This window comes from Papio anubis, chromosome 6, assembly GCF_008728515.1.
Source record: "Papio anubis isolate 15944 chromosome 6, Panubis1.0, whole genome shotgun sequence".
NCBI lineage: Eukaryota > Metazoa > Chordata > Mammalia > Primates > Cercopithecidae > Papio > Papio anubis.
The window spans coordinates 104359204-104381181 of record NC_044981.1 but is presented as its reverse complement, the minus strand read 5'-3'; the positions used below and the strand labels follow the sequence as shown (position 1 = coordinate 104381181).

General features: G+C 39.4%; 1 protein-coding gene across 7 annotated transcripts in view; it reads left to right on the top strand.

Moving 5' to 3' along the window:
* The window catches only part of SNX9 (sorting nexin 9), a 124029-nt gene that overhangs the window by 84677 nt on the left and 17374 nt on the right, over positions 1 to 21978 (top strand). For all 7 annotated transcript variants that reach the window (XM_003897994.3, XM_021937709.2, XM_009205806.4 and 4 more), the window contains 4 exons: positions 3346 to 3471; positions 3587 to 3704; positions 15136 to 15266; positions 20707 to 20810. In XM_003897994.3, the coding sequence (XP_003898043.1) occupies positions 3346 to 3471; positions 3587 to 3704; positions 15136 to 15266; positions 20707 to 20810 (479 nt within the window). The remainder of the gene's footprint in view (positions 1 to 3345; positions 3472 to 3586; positions 3705 to 15135; positions 15267 to 20706; positions 20811 to 21978) is intronic.

The following is a 21978-nucleotide window of genomic DNA, read 5'->3' as shown; positions in this document are numbered from 1 at the left end:
ATGTCCCAAATAACAGATAATATGTGTTAGTGTTGTAGGAGTACTGAAGATAATTAATACAAATTAATGCCTGTCATTATATTGTTTATTCTTTATCTTTCAGACCTTTAGTATTGAACAAACACTCATAAAACGTACTATTTTGATCATTTTTTTCTAAAATGTCTTGAAGTATATTTTACATACTGTTTTTCTGTCAGCCCTATATGTTTCACTGATGAACTCAATTCAAATATTTGTTTCTTCCCTTGTAAAGTACATGTTTGTTATCAGAATAAGGTGCCCTTTCAGATATATTGGTAATAGTGTTTTTTCCAGTAAGCCAGCTGTCAAATTGAGATACGGAGCTACCAAATAAAAGCTGGGAGTTAAGGACATCATTAAGAATATCTGTCTTAGAATTACTTGGTCATAGCATAACGTGACACAAGGCCTTTGGTTTCATTCCACATTTTCATTGGTGATAGATTTTCTGTCTAGGTGATATTTAGTTGTAGATTCCCAAATGAAATTCTGGAAAAGAGAAGTGTAGCTCTCTTCTGATCCTGTTGACTTAACCCTGTAACAATCAGATTGGGAACCTGAAGTCTTCAGTGTTCTCACCCTGGACTCAGTCAAGGATGAGGAAACATCTGGTCTTATTCTGTAATCTTTGGAGACTTGATAAAATTGCAGGAATAGTATTAGATTCTTTAATTACTTGTGCCTGCATGTTTGAAAAACTCTAAACCCTGGAAGCCTCCAGACTGAAGAGCTGTAACCAAGAGCCCTTTTTATGCTTTTTCCCTCAAAGCAAATTTGGGGTAATTAACTTCTGAGTAGTTATATTAAAGATTTTTTTCCTGTTTTCTCTGGACTTAAATAAGTGAACATGTACCATTATTCTTTTCATGAGATTTAACACTCCTCAAAATCAAGAGCGCACAGCTCTGCCTCAGTTTTGTTTTTTTGTTTTTTGTTTGTGTGTTTGTTTGTTTGTTTTTAAGACAGAGTCTCACTCTGTCACCCAGGCTGGAGTGCAGTGGCGTGATCTTGGTTCACTGCAACCTCTGCCTCACGGGTTCAAGCAATTCTCCTGCCTCAGCCTCCCGAGTAGCTGGGATTATAGGCATGCACCACCACGTCCGGCTAATTCTTTTTGTATTTTTTGGTAGAGATGGGGTTTCACCATATTGGCCAGGCTGGTCTTGAACTCCTGACCTTGTGATCCACCTGCATCGGCCTCCCAAAGTGCTGGGATTACAGGCATGAGCCCCCGCAGCCGGCCTGCCTCAGATTCTTAAAGGGGACTTTGTCCCAAGCATGCAGTGGTGGTACAGAGCTAAGGGTTCCAGCCTTTCATTGACCCGCAAGTTTTAGGTAGAACTGGACCCATGCAGCCAGTAGGCGGGTCTGCCTGTGTGGGCGTCCATACATGGAAGAAGCTGGGGAAAGCCACCGCATCTTCAGGAGGCCCAGAGAAAGCAGAGACTAACTCTTTGCTCTAAAAGTGCCGTAACCTTGCCTTCTCATGAAACAGAGACCCGTGAAATTGGGCACTACCCAAGTGCAGTTGCCGCTCTCAGCCCACTCACTGAGGGAGCCCCCGAAAGTCATCTCCTCTGCACCTTTCGGGTAGTTTCTTGGATCTGGGCTCTCTCTGCGGGCGTTATATTAATTTGTTCTCAGAGATTTTAGTCTCTTTTTAAACTGCTCCTATCCTTACAGTAGGGCACCTTCCTCACCTAACAGACTCTGAACTTAAATATCCCAATCCGCTTTTCCCATCTTCCACTTAAAAAAAAAAAAAAAAAAAAAAAACTAGGACTGGGTATACTTTTTTTTCCTTTTTATGTCTGTCTGGCCTTGCCTCTCTGAGGTCTCAGCCTGAACAAATCTCTCTTCCTTCAGCTCAATCTGTGTGATTTTTCTCACTTTCTTTTTACTTTCTTACTGTACTTTTTCAAATCTGCAAGAGTAAAACCTGTTCATGAATTATTTCATTCTCCTTGAGTCTCTGGATGGATCTCTGAGTGAACCCGCTTCCTGAACAGTGGGTCTTTTTACAGTCTGTGTGTTTGCTTTTCATTATTGTCTTGGATTGTAACTCAATTATTTTTCATTGTTAAGCCAAGAAGATAGATAACATTTTCAGTATAATAAGGACTTCTATTGCTCTGCAATGTGTTTTCATAAGAGGTACTGTCCTACGGTCTGAATCTCTGGAGTCTGTCATTGTGGTCGAAGTTTATGAAATGAATGAGGCAGAACCAACTTGAGACTGTTGGTGACTCAGGGAGTGATTTCAGGAGCCTGTACATGAGCTCCAGCATCCAGGTTCCTCTGCAGCTGCCCCCATGGCCTTGGATGCTGTTTTAAATAAGATGAAAACACCAGGTTTGGGACAGCAGACCTATTGTCACCTAGCAATGCCTAGCAGAAATGATTCTCAGGCTCAAAACTTACACACGTGGTCTCTACACCCCCACATAGAACTTAGCTGATTTCCCTTCCTCACCTCCCACCACAGCTAAAACCCCAGTGAGCTAGTGTAAGCCTCGCCTGAATTTGTGAACTTGTGCCCCTAGTCACAGATAGAAGAGAAGGCCAGTGGGAAAGGAATGGAGGCCTACCCTCTTTGGGCAAGCCTTGCCCAGGTGGACATGATACCTGGGGGGTTGGAAGTGAGCCAGCCCACTGTGCTTAGGCACAGCAGCCCACGGAAAAACAGCAAGCCTGGTTCTTGCTTTTAAGACATAGTACCTCCCCCTCCCCCCACCCTGCCACTAGTAGTAAAACTGGCCATCATCTCTGGCCAATCTGACTAATCGTTTCTCTGAGCCACAGCAATGCTACTCAAAGTATAGTCCACAGACCAGTGGCCCATCTGAAAACTGCTTGTTCCTGATCCACCATGAGATTGGTATGGAACATGAGAATATTTAGAAAACTTGAGGACAATTTGGTATTGTTGAAAAATCAAAATGTATGATGTTATATTTCACCAAACTATTATTGGAAAATTTTGAAAACTAGTCCTTCATCACATGTAGCTTGAGACAGCTAGACTATAAAGAAACATTGTTTTGTAACTAGCACTGTCCTCAGGAGAGGGAAGCTGGTGTCTCCTGTCCGTGGGCTGAGCTACCCACATGGGAGCAGAAGGGTTTCCCACAGGTGCATTCTTTAAACATAGTATCTAACAGGAACAGAAACCATTGAACCATATATGTACCTTTCAAAGAGGAACAAGAAGGACCCTCCAAAGGACTTCTCATTCTGAAAAGAATGACTTGCTGACTCACATCAATTATATTTATTATTTTTCCATGTAACAAAATTACTTATTTCTGGAACATTGCATAGGTTGGAGATTATGGCCCAATGTGGGTTTATCCTACCTCTACATTTGACTGTGTGGTAGCAGATCCCAGGAAAGGCTCCAAAATGTATGGTCTGAAGAGCTACATTGAATATCAGCTAACACCCACTGTAAGTATCCACGTTATCAAAAGCAGAATCGTGTGGATCACTGATCGCAGCTTGCTTTTTTATTCATTTTCTAGAGTTGGCATTGGTAACCTTTTCTCTTCCGCTTATTTTGTAGAACACTAATCGATCTGTAAACCACAGGTATAAGCACTTTGACTGGTTATATGAGCGTCTCCTGGTTAAGTTTGGGTCAGCCATTCCAATCCCTTCTCTTCCAGACAAGCAAGTCACAGGTGAGTGTGTTTAATGCTAAACCCAGCATGACAAATAAAAAGACTCAAGTCGATTATCCTCCTATAAGTCAGTGATGGCGTTTTCCATCCTGTAGAGCAGCAGGAGGCAGGAGTTGGGAACAGTAATTAAATATAGCTATGAAGAGAGAACCATAGCATGTTGTACATGTATCTGGAAGTTGCCTAAACATCTAACAAGAACGTTTAATGTACAAATCACTGGTCTTGGTATGTGTGTTGAATTCCAGCAGAGTCATTGCCTTCATTGCTGTACTCTTTCTACAAAAGAAATGTGTACATTTAAAATATGTGAAAAATGACACCTGAAAAAATAGAAATGATTCAGATAGCCTAAAATGGAAATAAAAACGTATGACCCACATGATGCAAACAGATTATGCAGATGAGCTGCGTTATTTCATTAGATGAGTGAGCACTGGACGGAGAAGCCACAGAACTGCTAAGTGTTAACGAAGGAAGAAGCTACCCGGTTTTCCGCTTACTTTGATTATTGCCCTCTCCCTTTTCTTGTTTTTTAAAAGTGCCATTTTCTATTTATTTTGATTACTACCTTCTGCCTTCTCTTGTTTTTTAAGTGCCACATTCCCTCCTCTCCCCCACCCCCAAGAATATCTTGGTAAATAACCCATGGTGTTACTAGAGCACCTTGTAAGTATGCAGGTAGAAAGGTTTGTTTTTGTGTCTGGGAATGGTTTTTGTTTTTAATCTCCAGCCTAGCATAGACTCTGCTACTCTATGTAGGCACTCAGGGACTCAGCATGTGTGTGTCAAAATAAAGGTTGTGGGCCAGGCATGGTGGCTCGCGCTTTTAATCCCAGCACTTTGGGAGGCCGAGGCGGGCGAATCACGAGGTCAGGAGATGGAGACCATCCTGGCTAACACGGTGAAACCCCGTTTCTACTAAAAAATTAGCCGGGTGAGGTGGTAGGCCCCTGTAGTCCCAGCTCCTGGGGAGGCTGAGGCAGGAGAATGGCGTAAACCCAGGAGGCAGAGGTTGCGATGAACTGAGATCGCACCACTGCACTCCAGCCCAGGCGACAGAGCGAGACTCTGTCTCAAAAAATTAATTAATTAATTAATTAAATAAATAATAAAGTTTGTGAAGAAATGGACTTAAAGGTTAGGCAGAGTTTAGTATATTGCTAGAAAATGTTCATATACATGAACTAGTGAAGATAGAAAGGAGTGGATTGAGAGTGAGAGGAGGTCTTCAAAGGTCAGAGCCAGGAGGCCTGAAAGAGATGTGAAGGAGACGCCGAGAGGCTCACCTGAACCCAGGGAGAAGCAACATGGAGGGGTGAAGGAAGGGTTCTTTCCCAAAGGTCAGGGAAGACCAGAGGCGGTGGAATTCTCACTGCATTCGAAAGAGTCAAACAGTTCAGAGAGGGCCTGCGACTCTTCACAGCCAGGTGGCAGTGCCAGATGGAGACATGTCAGCATCCCCGTGGAGTCCCACGTGTGCCTGCCTGGACACTTCCCGAGTGCCTCTCATCTGTCCTCACAGATAGTCATTTTCATCTTCACTTTATGTATGAGGAAATGGAAATCCAAACATTAAACAGGTTCCCCTCTCTATTGTCGAAAAAGGAATGTGAACCTGATCCCACAGCTTACTCTGTTTATGTTAAGATGTGGACTGACTAAATCTTCCCCTAGAATTAGTATTCATACAATGAGTAAATTATTCTCCTTAAAACATTACTTTATATTTTACTTTGTTTTATGTTTTTCCCTGAAGTGTTTTGTGGAGATGGAAAGTTTTGTTTTAAAAGTTTTGATTTTGATTTTTTTGGAAAACATTTCAAAAATTTCAAATTGTCATAGGAAAATTGAAAATGGGGCTGCACTGCTGGGTAGATAAACACATCCCCACAGTCCCCTGGGTGACACTTGAGTGGTGCCTCGTGATGCTGGGGCCGTGGAGTGACAACCAGAGGGCCGGGCTGCTGCTGCCTTCCGCCCAGAGGCACTGACCGCACCCCTACTTCTAACCCAGTTCAGACACTCCCTGTACCTCCTTTTTGTCGTCCTTATTGCTTTCAATCACAGCTTTCTCTTTAAAAATACAGATTTCTTTCCATGAAAACTTCAGTTCTGCCATTTAAAATTATAGTCTATTTCCTTGAATTTTGTACTGTCCTTTATCAACTTGGTTAGCACAGCGTGTGCTCCGCGGTGTTTAAATACATGGGTTAATGGCCTGTTTCAGGCTTGTAAGAAATTCTCGTATCTTTTAGATTGTAATACATTGTTTATTCTGAATCGGATAATTCAGTACTCTTGTAAAGCTTCAGAGAGTCACGGTTCTCCTTCCATACTAAGATTTGTTTAAAAAAAATAAGTTCAGGCGTGCAGCCAGGGAGGGGAATGTCATAGAAAAGCAAGCAAGCAGCAGCCCCTCGGTGTGAAGAAAGTTGAGCTTTGATTCACTAACTGGGATATGAGCCAAGGAAGCCAAACAGCACAGAAGGGCTCTATTTCCCCCCTCTCACTTGTTTGCCTCCTGCCTGGGATGCCCATAGATCATTATTATATGAGAGCTCTCCTCTCACTTAACTACAGAAGAAAAGAAAAAGGAATGCTTAGTAGGTGATGCTGTGATATTCCTGTGGACTCGATAATTAATCCATGAAAAAGTGTACAGTTAACTTTTCTGTATTTGTTTAGAGATTTTTTTATGGAAATAATATTGAATGAATATGATTTTACTCCTGGGACCAAACTGATATATTCATATACTTATTGAAAACCTTAGTAAGGTTCATGGAAAACAGAGAAATAAAAGTTCCTCCTTCTTTCTAATTCTTTGCAACTTGGTCTGAAAATTCTACCAAATGTAAAATAACATCTGAAGTCATAAGCTTAAAGAGAAACCAGCTGTGTCAGAAAAATTTTCACAAGAATAATTTTTCAATAAAATAAGAATCTCTAAATTTCAACCAATGATTGGATAATGAACTCTGGGTATAACTCACCTGGCCGTAATGGGAGGTTCATCATATCCCAGGTCCAGGCTGGCTTTCTGGCCAGGAGGTGGATTATTGTTTTTCCAAGTTACAAGGCTTTGCTTCTGCTTAATCTACTGCTAGTAAATGCAAAGTTTGCAATGCTGTAGTACACTGACAGTGTCTAGACTCATTGTTCTGTTCAAGTCCACTTTTTAGGTAATAAAAGTTTTTGATATATAGGCGCATAATACTATCTATTATTTATTTATTTTTGGAGACAGGGTCTTGCTCTGTTACCCAGCCTGGAGTGCAGTGGCACAGTCATAGCTCACTGCAGCCTTGACCTCCTGGACTCAAGTGATCCTCCCACCTCAGCCTCCCAAGTAGCTGGGATTATAGGTGCACGCCACCATTGCCTGACTTATACTCGTAGTTTCTAAAGGAAAGTTCAAGTTTCATTTTTTAAATTTTACTTTTAAACTTAGGTACAGTAAATTCATTCTTTTTGGTGTAGAGTTCTGAGTTTTGACAGCTACCACTGCAGTCTTGCAACCACCACTAGATTTCGTGATACAGAACAGCTCCGTCACCTCCCCAGGTTCCCTCGTGCTGCCCATCCCCCTAGTCCTAACCATGGCAACAGCTGATGTGTTCTTTGTGTTCATAATTTTGTGTTTTCTAGAATGTCATTATAAATGGAAGCATGCAGTGTATAGTCTTTCGAGTCTGACTGCTTTCATTTAGCATAACGCATTTGCAATTCATTCATTTTGTTGTGTCAATGGTTTGTTCCTTTTGAGGCCAATAGTATTCCAGTGTTTAGATATACCATAGCTTGTTTATCCATTCACTCATTGAAGGACATTTGGGTTTCCAGCTTTTGGCAATTATGAATAAAGCTGCCATAAACATTTGCAAACAGGTTTTTGCATGAACATAAGTTTTCATTCCTCTTGGGTAAATAAGAGTAAAATGACTGGGTCATTTGGCAAGTATATGTTTAATGTTTAAGAAATTGCCCGACTGTTTTTCAAAGAGGCTATACCATTTTGGAATCCTCACCAGCAATATATGAGAGTATCAGTAGTTCCACATCCCTACCTGCACTTGATAGTGTCCGGTTTTCCTCGTTTTAACCAGTCCGATAGGTATGCAGTGGGATCTCAGCGTGGTTTTGATTTGCATTTCCTGATGGCGAGTGGGGCCGAGCATCTCTTCATGTGCTTATTTCCCATCTGTAGGTCTTCGGTGCTGAAGCGTCTGTTCACATCTTGTGCTCATTTTGTATCAGTCTGTTTTCTTGTTGTTGAATCCTGAGATTTTTAAAAATATGTATATATTCTAGAAACAAGCTCTTTGTTAGAGAAGTGATTTGCAAATAACTTGTCGCAGCTGTGGCTTGGCTTGTCATTTTCTTTTTCTTTTTTTTTTTTTTTTTTTGAGACAGGGTCTCACTCTGGTTGCCCAGGCTGGAATGCAACGTCAACCATCTCAGCTCACTACAACCTTGACCTTGACCTCCCGGGCTCAAGCAGTCTTCCAGCCTCAGCCTCCTGAGTAACTAGGGGACTGCAGGCTCTCATCAACACTTCTTGTGAATTTTTTGTATTTTTGGTAGAGACAGGGTTTTCACCCTGTTGCGTAGGCTGGTCTCCAAGTCCTGAGCTCAAGCGATCCACCCACTTCAGCCTCCCAAAGTGTTGGGATTACAGGCAGGAGCTACCACACTAGCCTTATTATTTTCTTAACAGTGTCTTTTGCATAACAAAGGCTTTTAACTTTAATGAAGTTCACTGTATCAGTTTTTTCTTTCATGGATTGTGCTTGAGGTGTCATGGCTAAGATCAATTCACAGCATTTTCTTCTAAAGGTTTTGTAGTTTTAGGCTTTTCATTTAGGTCTTTGATACATTTTGAGGTTATTTTTATATAAAGTGTGCAGTGCGGTAGAGGTAGTGCATTTTTTTTTTTTCATCAGGATATTCAGTGGGTCTCACACCATCTTTTGGAAAGACAGATCTGTTTTACATTTATTAGAATGATGTTTGTAAAAGAAAAAAATCAGTTGATTGTATTTGTGGGTTTATTTCTGGATTCTGTTCTGTTCCATTGATTTATGTGTCCATCCCTTTCTCCAGTCCTGCACTGTCTTGACTTGTGTAGCTTTATGGTAAGTCTTTAAATCAGGTAGCGTGAATCCTCCAACTTGGTTCCTTTACAACACTGTTTTGGCTATTCTTTTTCTTTTCCTTTCCTTGTAAATTTAAATGTCAGTTTGTAGATATTTATAATCATGCTGGAATTTTTATTGGAACCGCATTGATTCTATGGAACAATTTTCACATCTTGATATCTCATCTTCTCCATATATTATTTTCATATATCATATTTTATTTTCATTAGAGTTTTGGAGTCTTCAACATACAGATTCTGCATATATTTTGTTAGATTTATATGTAAGAATTTCAGGCCAGGCACGGTGGCTCACAGCTGTAATCTCAGCACTTTGGGAGGCTGAGGCGGGTGGATCACCTGAGGTCAGGAGTTTGAGACCAACCTGGCCAACGTGGTGAAACCCCCTCTCTACTGGAAAAAAAAAAATTAGCCAGGCGTGGTGGTGTGCACCTGTAGTCCCAGCTACTCAGGAGGCTGAGGCAGGAGAATCGCTTGAATCCAGGAGGTGGAGGTTGCAGTGAGCCGGGATCACGCCACTGCATTCCAGCCTGGGTGACAGAGTTAGACTTTGTCTCAAAAAAAAAAAAAAAAAAATTATGTGTAAGAATTTCATTGGAGAGTTGTACTGTAAATGGTACTATTTGTTTTCTAGTTATGTATTGCATATAGAGATACAATTGATTTTTTTATATGCACCTTTTATCTGTGGCCTTGCTAAACTCACTCAGTAGTTCCAGGAGCTTTTTTGTGGGTATGGATGCTTTGGTTTTTTTCTCGTTTCTTTTTTAATGTAGACAATCATGTCAGCTTGGAATAGAGAGTTTTATTTCATCTTTCCCAATCTATGGGCCTTCTATTTCTGTTTTCGCCTTATTGCACTTGCTAGGACTCCCTGTATGCTGTTGAATAGAAATAGTGAGAACAATCATCTTTGGCTTATTCCTTATCTTAGGGGCAAAGCATTCAGTCTTTCACCATTAAGTATGTATTAGCTGTAGGTTTTTTGTTAGATGTGCTTTTATCAAGTTAAGGAATTTCCCTTCTATTTCTAGGTTGCTGAAAGTTTTTGTTCATGAATAGATGCTGAATTTTGTCCCATGTATTTTGTGTACCCATCGAGTGATTGTATGGCTTTTCTTCTGCTATTAATACAGTAAATCACATTCATCAGCTTTCCACTGCTGAACCAGCCTTACATGCACTCGATGGTGACACATTCTTCTTATGTATTACTGGATTAAATTTGCTAATAATATTTGGTTGAGGATTTGGTTCACGATGGTTATTGGTCTATAGTTTTCTTGTAATTTTCTTTGTCTCGTTTTAGTATCAGGGCAATGCTAGTCTTATAGGATGAGTTTGGAACTATTCCCTCCTTTTTTATATTCTGGAAGAGATTATATAGAATTGATATTGTTCTATACATGTTTGATAGAATTCACCACTGAAATCATCTGGACCTGGAGTGTTCTTTGTGGGAAGGCTTTAACTATGAATTTTATTTCCTTAATAGGTATAGGACTATTCAGGCTGTCTCTTCTTTAGTGAGCTTTGGTAGCTTGGGTCTTTAAGGGAATTTATTTATTTCATATAAGTTGTTGGGTGTAGTTTTAGAGTTGCTCATAGTATCTCTTTGTACTTTTAAAGATGTTAGGTCTGTAATGATATATACTCCTTCATTTCTGATTTTGATCATTGTCATCTCTCTCTTTTCTTTGGTTTTATTGATTTTTATTTTTCTCTTTTCTATTGTATTGTTTTCTGCTCTTTTATCATTTCTCTCCATCAGCTTGGTTTGAGTTTGATTTATTCTTTTCCTAGTTTCTTAACATAGAAACTTAGATTATTGTTTTGAGATATTTCTACTATCACAGGCGTTAAATGCTAAAAACTTTCCTCTAAGCATTGCTTTTGCTGCATTCCATAAAGTCTAATATATTGAGTTTTCATGTTCATTCAGGTCAAAACATTTTCTGATTTTTCTCATAAGTTCTTATTGATCCATGGGTTATTTAGAAATATACCTGTATCTCAGTATCCATGGGAATTGGTTTCAGAACCTCCCACAGATACAAAATCCATGGATGCTCAAGTCCCTGATATAAAATGGTATAGTATTTGCATATAACGTATGCGCATTAATTATAATACCTAATACAATGTAAATGCTATGTATTGTTTTGAGAATAATAACAAGGAAAAAAGTCCATACATATTCATTACAGAAACATTTTTTTTTCCTCAAATATTTGCAATCTGAGGTTGGTTGAATCCATGGATGCAGAACCCATGGATACAGAGAACCAACTCTATGTTTAATTTCCAAATATTTGGCCATTTCCCAAATTTTTTTCTTTTGACCTCCAGTTTTATTATGTTCAGAGAACATACTTTGCATGATTTTTAGTCCTTTTACATTTATTCAGATTTATTTTATGGCCTAGCATATGGTCTGTCCTAGAGAATATTCCATGTGTGCTTCAAAAGAATATGTGTCTGTAGCAACTGGGTGGAGCATTTCATTCATGTCAATCAGACTGGGTTGATAGTGTTATTCAGGTTTCTGTATCCTCGCCAATTTTCTTTCTAGTTCTGTCAATTTATGGAGTATCGGGTATTGAAATTTAGCATTCTTATTGGTGGACCATCTCTCCTTTTAATTCTGTCACTTTTTGTTTTATGTATTTTGAGGCTCTCTTGTTAGGTAGACACACAGTTTGTAATATCTTCCTGATGTAGTGAGTCTTTTATCATGAGGTGTCCCCCATTGTCTCTAGTAAGATTTCCTGCGTTAAAGCATTCTTGTCTAATATTAGTATAGTCACTCCATTTGTCTTATGGTTACTGTTTGTATGGTATATCTTTTCTCATCCATTTACTTTCAGTATATGTGTGCCTTTGAAATTAAGCTGTTTCTCTTATAGGCAAGATAGTTGGATCTTACTTTTTTATCAAGTCTCACAATCTGCTTTTGATTGGGGTTTTTAGACCATTTGTATTTTTTTTTTTTTGACACGGAGTCTCGCTCTGTCACCCAGGCTGGGGTGCAGTGGCCGATCTCAGCTCACTGCAAGCTCTGCCTCCCAGGTTTACGCCATTCTCCTGCCTCAGCCTCCCGAGTAGCTGGGACTACAGGCGTCCATTTGTATTTAGTATAATTATTGACGTGGTTAGATTCACATTTGCCATTTTGTTACTTGTTTTCTGTGTTTGCTTCTTTTTGCTCCTTTACTGCCTTTCCCTTGTGTTAAATATTTTACAGTGAGTGTATTGTTGTAATTCCTCTCATTGTTTAAACTAAATTTTTAAAGTTATTTTCTTAGTGGTTGCCCTACGGGATATAATATGCATCTTTTTTAACATCACAGTGCACTTTAAATTAATATTAATTCCACTAACATATAGAAACTTTTATGCTATATAGCTTTATTCACTTCCCTCATTTATGCTATTATTTTCATATATATTACATCTATATGTTATGACTCCAACAATACAGTGTGGCAATGACTGCTTTCTACAGTCTTTTGTGTTTTAAAGATGCTAAGGAAACAAATTAGAAAAAATATATCTATAGAGTCTTTTACATAAATCCTTTTATTTCTGGTGCTGTTTATTTCTCTCTGCAGATTCAAGTCACCATCTTGACTAATTTCTTTTTAGCCTGAAGGTCTTCTTTTAATACTTCTTACAATGCATGTCTGTTATCAGTGAATTCTCTCATTATTTATCTGGGTATGTCTTTATTTTTAGAGGATAGTTGTACTGATCTGGCTACATTGTGTCAGACAGCAAGTCAGCTGTTAATGCTGTTTAAGGTGCCCATACCACTGTGCATGATCAGTCATTTTTCACTTGCTGCTTTCAAGATTTTGATTTTGTCTTTCAGTAGTTGAACTCTGTCGTATCTAGTTGTGAATCTCTTTGTATTTATCCTACAAATACAGACTGTACTGAGGTTTGTTGAGCTTCTTGGAAATGTAGATTCATTTTCCATCAAATTTGAGAAGTTTTCTGCCATTATTTCTTCAAATATTTTTTTGTCTCTCTCTTCTTCCTCTGGGATTCTCATTACAAGTGTTTGGTGTGCTTGATGTATTCTAAAGTGTGTTCATTTTACGTTTCGTTTTTTTTCTCTGTGTTCTTCATGTTAGTTAACTTCTGTTGATCTATCTTCAAATTCACTGGGTGTTTGTTTTCTTCTGCTACCTTAAATCTTCTGCTGAGCCTTATCTGCAGTGAATTTTTAATTTCAATTACTATACTTTCAACTCCAGAATTTCCAAGTGATTCTTTTTTGGTAACTTCTGTCGCCTTTTTGAAATTCTGTGTGTTGATTCTCTGTCATATTTTTCTTTAATTTTTTAGGCTTCCCTTAGTTCTTTGAACATCTTTATAGAATCTGCTTTATCTGCCACATTGTTTTTTTTTTCTGCCAAACTCAACCTCTGAGGATACTCAGATAGTGTCTATTGACTGCTTGTTTTTTTCCTAGTATGGATCACATCTTGCTATTTCTTTGCATATCTCTTAATTTTTTGTTGAAAACTGGACATTTTTGAGAATATATTTTAGCAACTCTAGATTCTGAGTTTACCTCCCTGAAGGTTGTTGTTTCTGCTTTTTATCTGTTAAGTAACTTGCCTAAGATTAAATCTCTGAAGTCTGTCTCCCTGGCAGTTCAGTTATTGCTGTGTTTGTTAATTTGTTTATTTTACATTTGCCTTCCTAGAGTTTGCTCCTGTGTCTGTGTGGATTGGTAGTAAGCCTATGATTGATTGACAGAGGTTTTAACCAACCACCTCAGGCCAGTAAGTTGGGGCTTCTGTCCTCTGTCAATGTAACTGTAACTCGATGTAACTCATTCAAAACTCAGGTCATTTTTAAGTTGCCCTAGCTTTTACTTTCTACCAGACCCTTTTGTGTCTCCTTTACTTGTATGTACAGCCTCACAGTTGACCAGGATTGTGTGCCTGGCTTGGACCTTCTCTGGTCTCCACTGTGTATGTATACGGCCTCAGCCTGGAATATGCATGGTTCAACCTTGGCTATCAGGGCTGTTGGCCCTTCCTGTTCATCTTTCTCTGAGATTGTCACTGCCACTGACACCACCATTGAACATGGGCATCTCCCATCACTTCAAGTAAGCCTCTTACCCTGACGGAGAAGCTGCAGCTGCCCATCTTCACAGCCTGTCCACCCTAGTGGTACTGCCATGTCAAATACTTTTGGGGTAGGGTGGGGTGACACACAGGCAGCAGGTCCGGGAGAGACAGGAGCAGCCTCCCAACACCACAGATTTCCGTCATTGTCGCCTGAAGTTCAGTTCTTCAAGCATAAACACTTCTTAGATGGCCATTCGCCTTTTGTTGATTTCTAGAGCACTCATTTGGTTGTTTTTGTCAATGTTGTCTAGCTTTATAGTTGCTTTTGAGGGGTAGGGTTAGCTGATCTCTCCAGGCCGTAGCTGGAACTTCTACCACTAGAAGCCTTTCAACTAATAGTAATTTTTGTTTGTAGGTTTATAAACATTCTTAATGTTCACTTGATGTTTGTTATGCCATCGTTGTCAAGCTGACCTTCTACTTTTAAAACAGAAAGGACCACTCGTTAAACTGTTTTAGTATGGTCACAAGTTCTGGAATAGCAACTTACATTACTGCATTCATGGAAAAATTCCTTTGGTATTTCAGTTTAAGTAATTTAAAATACATGGAGGAAAAAAGCTACAGCATTGGGTTACTTTTCATAATGATAAATTTAAACTTGTATGTATGTAATTTATATTGCATTTGGACACATTTTTATAATATGAAAATGTCATGTCATTTGTGAGAATGACATTAAATTCCGCTTATCACTCCTTTCTTGCCTATAGGACTTCCTGTGGCCACAAAGAAACTGGCCTGTTCGCTTGTAGGAAAAAGACAGGTTTTCATGTTGAGATAAGATTTCTTTTTTTTTTTTTTTTAGTACTTTAAGGATAATTGAAGAAAATAGCACTTTGAGGTTGTTATTATTCTTGTCCCAATTAAAGGGTTTGTAGATATGTTAAATTGGAATTATATTCTTAAAAACTGAAGTCTGTTGCATCTTACCTGCGCGTCTTTGAGCGTTCATTGTGTTGCTTGTATTTTAGATTAGTGAAAAATCACCAGGGTTTACCTTTTGCTAAATAACTTTCTACCAAGTAGCCAGTAGCCATAGAAATGGTTTTTCAGTTACTGTATGGTAACAGTAATTCATTTTAGACAAAGTTGCATGTCATTCTTTGTGTGTCGCTTGCAGGCCGCTTTGAAGAGGAATTTATCAAAATGCGCATGGAGAGACTTCAGGCCTGGATGACCAGGATGTGTCGCCATCCAGTAATCTCTGAAAGTGAAGTTTTCCAGCAGTTCCTAAATTTCCGAGATGAGAAGGTAGGACATTGTATTATTATGGCATCAGAGGATATTGAGAGTTGTCTCATTCACACCAAACTTATTTCTGAAAGGAGTTAAAATTATGTTGGTTATTCATTTCTCACTTCCTCCAGCGACAGTGAGGGGACAGAAACCTAAATCCCCACTGTAGGAAATGTGTCATGATGAGTGACGAGCTGCCTGCCAAAAGGGCTTCCCCTACACTGGGAGTGGGTTGGCTCAGGATGGGCAGGGGCAGGGTGAAGGATGTAATGGCGTCAGCAGTTTTTCCCTAGATGTTTTAAAAATAGGAGGCTAGGCCCCAAACTCTGAAGGTATTATCAGCATGAAGTGAGGGGAGTGGGGTGACTGATTTTCCTGATCACGTTGCCCTTACAATGTAACAGCATAATGACAGGAAAGGGAGAGGCAGACCTGAGCCGCTCTTCTCAGAGCCAGGCTATTTTCATCACTGTAATGGTGAGTCCAAAGTCAATGCTGGCCTCTGTCTGCCTGCCCCTGTGACCAGTTAGTCTGCCAGTGGTCATCTGTTCTTCATTAAAGTCAAGAAAAAGTTGGCTGCCTGACATCTCAAAATTGTCTGCTTTGGAAATAGTTTTTTTTCTCAGTACGCATTTACTGTACTCCTTATTGTATCATTTTATTCCCTAAAGATGTTTCCTCCACAATTCGTCTCAACAAATACTGCATATCTTAGAAAGCACCCTAAAGAATAAAAGCAGGAGTTGGCCTAGAAGCCACAGCAGATGCTAAATACATTATCAGCCTGGGAAATAAATTATGAAGCTATTTTTGTCTCTAATCAAATAATAGAATATCATATACCCTCTTGGAACTTTGAGAGGTTGACTTGCTAAACTTCTTTGTAGTACTTTTCACTTGTTGAAGTGAACAAATAGTAAGTCTTAAATATTACGGCTCTATCAGTGTATGTTTACATGTGTATGCATACACTTAACATACATATTTGGGCCTTATTTTCAGTTATTGACTATTTCTAGGATTGACCAGCTCATGTGATATGTTATATGTCACCAGCTTGGGAATGAGACAACATGGAGATGCTTCACCATGTCTTTGTGAATTTGTATATATCACGGGTCTCTTCACCATGTCTTAGGAGTTTGTATATATTTATGGTGAGACAGGGTACTCGGTCACACTGTGTGTGTCATGTAGCTGTACAGTAGTGAAACTAAGTTCTTTGAATTCAGTAACTGTTTTGGTTACTTTGTAGTTATAGAAACTACAGGGAACCTCCTCCAAGTTTGTTGCCTTCCTGGTGCCCACAAGACTTTAACAAGAGCTTATTTGATAGATTTTCCAAGGATTTGATTTAGAAGGCACTTCTGAAGGCCATGTTTTATGCATGGTGGAGTTTAATAAATCCTAGACATCAGTTGTGTTGTGTTGTTTTAAATGACTGCCACTTTCAAAGAGGGATCAGCTTGTCATAAAAGTGGTATAAGAGAAAAAAGAAAGAACTTGGAGTCAGGGCACTTGAGTTCTGGTCTTAGCGCTACTTCTAACTGCCTCTGTGATCTTAGTGAAGGTATTTAATCCCTTTGGGCCAGAATTTCCTCACTTGCTAAATGACAGTGTAGAACTACATAGAAACTATGATGCTGTGGTAAGTAGCAGCTCATGTAAATAAATGGTAGACACAGAAACCCCCAAAGAATCTATGGAGACATTATTAGAAATAAGTGGTTAGTAAGGTAGCTGGATACAAGACATTGCATATTTATTAGCAAAAAACAGAAATCGAAAATCTAAAAAAAAAAACATCATTTACAATAACATCAAAAGTATCAAATATCCAGGAATAAATACAAGAAAATGTACAAAAAAATCTACATAGAAAACTATGAAACATTATTGAGAAAAATAATGGAAATAAGTTTTCTAATAATACTGTGTCTCATGGGCTGAAAACAGTAAGGACGTCATATGTAGAAAATCAAAATGCCAAGAATTGCCAGGATTCTCTTGGAAAAGAATGAACTAGGAGGAGGACTTTATTGCGTATCAGAACTCATTGTGAAGCTAAAAAAGTTTAAAAGCATGACTTGGCATAAGGCTAGACAAACCAACCAGTAGTGCAGAATAGACACTTGATCTCTGAGAAACATGGCACTGAGCATAGTAGGGAAAGGACAGTCTTTTCAGTAGCCGGTGCTGGGTCAGTTGGATGGCACACTGCAGGGAAATGAAATGTGCTCGCTACCTCACTACAGTCTGCAGTTTATTAGGGTTGTTATTGATATTGTTATGTTTTTAAAATATGTCCCAGGCTGGGTGTGGTGGATCACTTGAGGTCAGGAATTCAAGACCAGCCTGGCCAATATGGCAAAACCCTGTCTCTACTAAAAATACAAAAATTCACCAGGTGTGGTGGCGCACAGCTGTAATCCCAGCTACTTGGGAGGCCGAAGCAGGAGAATCATTTGAACCCCGGGGTGAAGGTTGCAGTGAGCCAAGATTGTGCCACTGCACTCCAGCCTGGGTGACAGAGCAAAACTCTGTCTCAAATATGTATATATGTATGTATTATATTTGAAATTAGCTTTAAAGTAAGAAAAAAAAATCCCACAGGTAGAACGAAGGAGAGTACCTATGAAACAAGATTGGCACCTCCTGGGAAGCAGTGGTGCCTGGGCAACTTTTCCCTTGGCCACTTGTGCTGAAGGTGGAGCTGTGGGTCTCCTGTGGAGTCACAGCAAACAGGCACTTGGAAAGTTTCTTTCAGTCTTTGAGTATTGGTTGAAAGGAAAGCACCCAGAACTGTAGCCAAAGGAGTCATTATACTTCCAGAAAAATCTCAAAAGTATTGCAAGCAACAGTAGTAGCTATTGGATCAGACCTTAAAGGTGCGGGTGGAAAGATTTAACCAGTTAGCGTGAAAGTTAAAGTTTTCCCAGAATATGGAGGCACCGAGTAGTTCTAGACAAGGGTCATTTCTTATTTAGAGGCGGTGCCATTCTTAGAAAGTGTGTAAGCCGAAGTAAATCCCTACTGAAATGGCATCACATGAGGCTGCCCGTGCCACCACGGTTCCGAAAGCTTCATCACGTAAATGACTTCTGTATCTCATACTGAAGTAATGATAGTTAAAAAAAGATTGGCAAAGTGTTGGTAATTATTGAAGCTGAACCTGAGGGGTTTATTATACTTTTCTTCTTTTGTATCTGTTTGAAAGTTTTCATTGTATATAGTTTTCTTGAAAATGAATTCCATGTGGCTCGCAGATCTAAATGTGAAAAGCAACATAGTAATGCTTACAGAAGATAACGTGGGACATCTTCGTATCCTAGCGAGCAGGGAAGAATTTCTGAAATATAACATGAAGAAGACTCTGCAGAAAGATGTGGATAAATCAGACTACATTAGAACTTTTGTTCAGCAGAGCTATGACAAGCGAAAAGCTACTGGGTAGAAGATACTTGCACATAAGCAATGAAGGGCTAGATTTTAGAATATATGAAAACATCAATAAGCCCAGTGGAAAAATAGGAGATTTGATCATGTACTTCATAAAATAAGGTATCTGAATCAACAACAGATATATAGAAAAGGACCTAATCTCATTAGCAATTAATAAATACAAATTAAAACCACAGCAAGATACCGCTACACACTTGCCAGAGTGGCTAAAACTAACCATACCAAGTGTCATCTTGGTGAGGTGAGATGCCATTGGGACTCATAACCTGTTGGGGGAAAGTTGGTAAGACCAATTTGGAAAAGTTTGGCATTTACTAAAGTTGAACCCTCTCATATGACCTGGCATTTCCACTCCTGGGCACGTACTGAATATAGAAATGCATGCACACAGACACCAGGAGACATGTACGTAACAGCTTCATTCATAACTTGATAAGGGTGGCTACCAGTAGTAGAATAGATAAATAAATTGGGGATTATTCATACAGTAGAATGTTATACAGCAATGAAATGAATGAACTATAGTTCTACACAAAATTGTGACTGTAGTTCCTAACCAAGATCGAGCAAAAAAAGCCAGACACCAAAGAACGCATTTATAGGGTTCTTTGCTAGCTTGAAAAACTAGCAGGACAGGGTAGGATGCATGCTTAGGTGCGTCTAAACAAAGTCCATTTGTGCTGCTGTAACAAAGTACCTGAGACTGGATAATTTATATACAACAGAAATTTATTTCTCACAGTTACAGAGGCTGGAAGTCAAAGATCAAGGCTGGAAGTCAAAGATCAAGGCACCAGCATTTGATGTGTGGTGAGGGCTGCATCCTCCAAAAGGGAGAAATGCTGAGTCCCCACATGGTGGAAGGTGGAAAAACAAAAAAGGACAAACTCTTTTATCAGGACGCTAATCTCATCCACAAGGGGGGAGGCCCTCATGACCTAATCACTTCTTAAAGGCCCCACCTCTTAATATTATCATGTTGGCTATTAAGTTTCAAAACATGAAGTTTGGAGGGAACACATTCAAACCATAGCGGAAAAGCAAGGAAATGAAAACCATAAGAGAGAGATTACTGGTTACCTTTGTGGGAGAGGGAAGAGGTAGCAGTGCTTGGGGAAAGGACAATGCAGGGGTGCTTTTGGAATGGAAACTCTTTGCTCCTTCCTGGCCTAGTTGGTCGTTATGCAAATATTCACTTTGTGACATTCATTGCACTGGATATTTTTGCTTTGGGGTACTCTGTGTGTATATCTTAATGTTTTTTTTAAAAAAAAAAAAAAAAACCTCATAATACTGGTTTCTGTGTTATATTTTAGAAAAGCATTTACCTTTTTAGAAATCAGTTAACCTAAACATTTGAGGCACTTGGTCAGAATGCATAGGGTGGGCTGAGCACAGTGGCTTATGCCTGGAATCCCAGAACCTTGCGGGGGCCGAGGTGGGCATATTGCTTGAGCCCAGGAGTTCGGGACCAGCCTGACTAACATGGTGAAACCCCATCTCTACAAAAAATACAAAAATTAGCCAGGCGTGGTGGCGTGCGCCTTAAGTCCCAGCTACCTGGGGGGCTGAGGTGGGAGGATCACGTGAACCTGGAAGTTCAAGGCTACAGTGAGCTGAGATCACGCCACTGTACTCCAGCCTAGAAGGCAAAGTAAGACTGTCTCAAAAAAAAAAAAATATATATATATATATAAGGTGTTTCTTTTTGCTGTGTTTATGTAGGTAGCCGTTGGAAAGGGAACATGGCTGAATCGGTTCATTCTCAAAAGACTTGGTCCCTTTAGGTCCATTCTGTGGAATGACACTGTTCATGCCCTGAGATTACATTTGGGGTATAAAGGTATTTGGTCCATGATGAGGAGGGAGATAGAGTGGGAGCTGCTTGCTGAAAATTAGAAAGATAAAGGTGATCAATGAGCTGGTCCTGTTTGGGAATTTTGAAGACCAGTTTGTGCTCTCCACTTGAACCTTACAGCGTTCTCATTTACAGGAATGGAAAACTGGAAAGAGGAAGGCTGAGAAAGATGAGCTGGCGGGAGTCATGATATTTTCCACCATGGAACCAGAGGCACCTGACTTGGACTTAGTAGAAATGTGAGAGACGCTGCCAGGTTTTCTTTCTTCTCACTCTGCACCCTCCTCCTTTGGCCTTCAGGCCTCAGCCAGAGTAGCCGCAGCCGAAACTCAAATTGTCAGACTAGAGTTTTATGAAATGAGCGGGATTTGTAGTCCAATGACAAGGGGAACATCATTTATATGTAGAAGTACTGTCTTTATAACTGCAACATCAGATTAAAATCTTTCTTTTACCTTGAAGCCAGTGATTTCATAGTTGACACGGTGTTGAGTAGCTGTTTCCAATAGTGTGATGAAACCAGGCGGCACGGAGCCACCTAAAACCCACGCAGTATTCAGACAGCAAACCTCTTTGAACATTGCCTTGAGGAAGCAATCTCTAACCTGCTTTTTCTGTATATTTTTTTAATCTGTTGATTTTAATCATTTAGTTTTTAAAGTACAAAGTTGAAACTTTGGAGTAATTCCTTTTCTCTTAAGGACTTACAAGAAATTTGCATGGTTTTTAATTTTAAAAAGCTTTTTTATCTTAAAATTATTGTGTATGTGTTACCGAAAGTATAGACAAGAAACACACACACACACATACACATAACCCTTCAACCACCCAGAGAGAAAATCGGTGTTAATATGTGAGTGGTTAGTCTCCCAAATCCTCCTCTGTACATATGTAATTATAGGAAAGGTTGTTTAAACAAAAATGACCTCACACTAGACATTTTGTTTTATAATCTGCTTTTTTCATCTAACAGTATATTGTGATCTTTTTAGGCTGGTAAATACACTTTTGACATCCTTAGAAAGAACCGGTATCTTTCAGGTCACTTAGGTGATTGTGTATCCGGGTTATTGTCTGTGTTTCACCGAGTACTTGGAATGAATGGCCAGTTAGCATTAGCAACCCCTATTATTCTTTTATAGATTTGATGGTCCCCCCAGTAATTGGAATTTTCCTAAATAAGATAGTCAATAAATTATTTTATTTACTTTAGAATAATTTTAAAATTCACAAAGAATTGTAGAGGCAGAAAGGAAGCAAAGTTAAAATATAAATCACCGCTTTTTACGTAGTTCTTTAAATGTCTGCATCAAGCCTGTATTTAAGGCTAACATAGTGAAAGGGGAGTTGTTATCGTGCAAGGAAACAAGTGCCTGTGGGTACGTTTGGCCTGAGTGTCCCCACAGC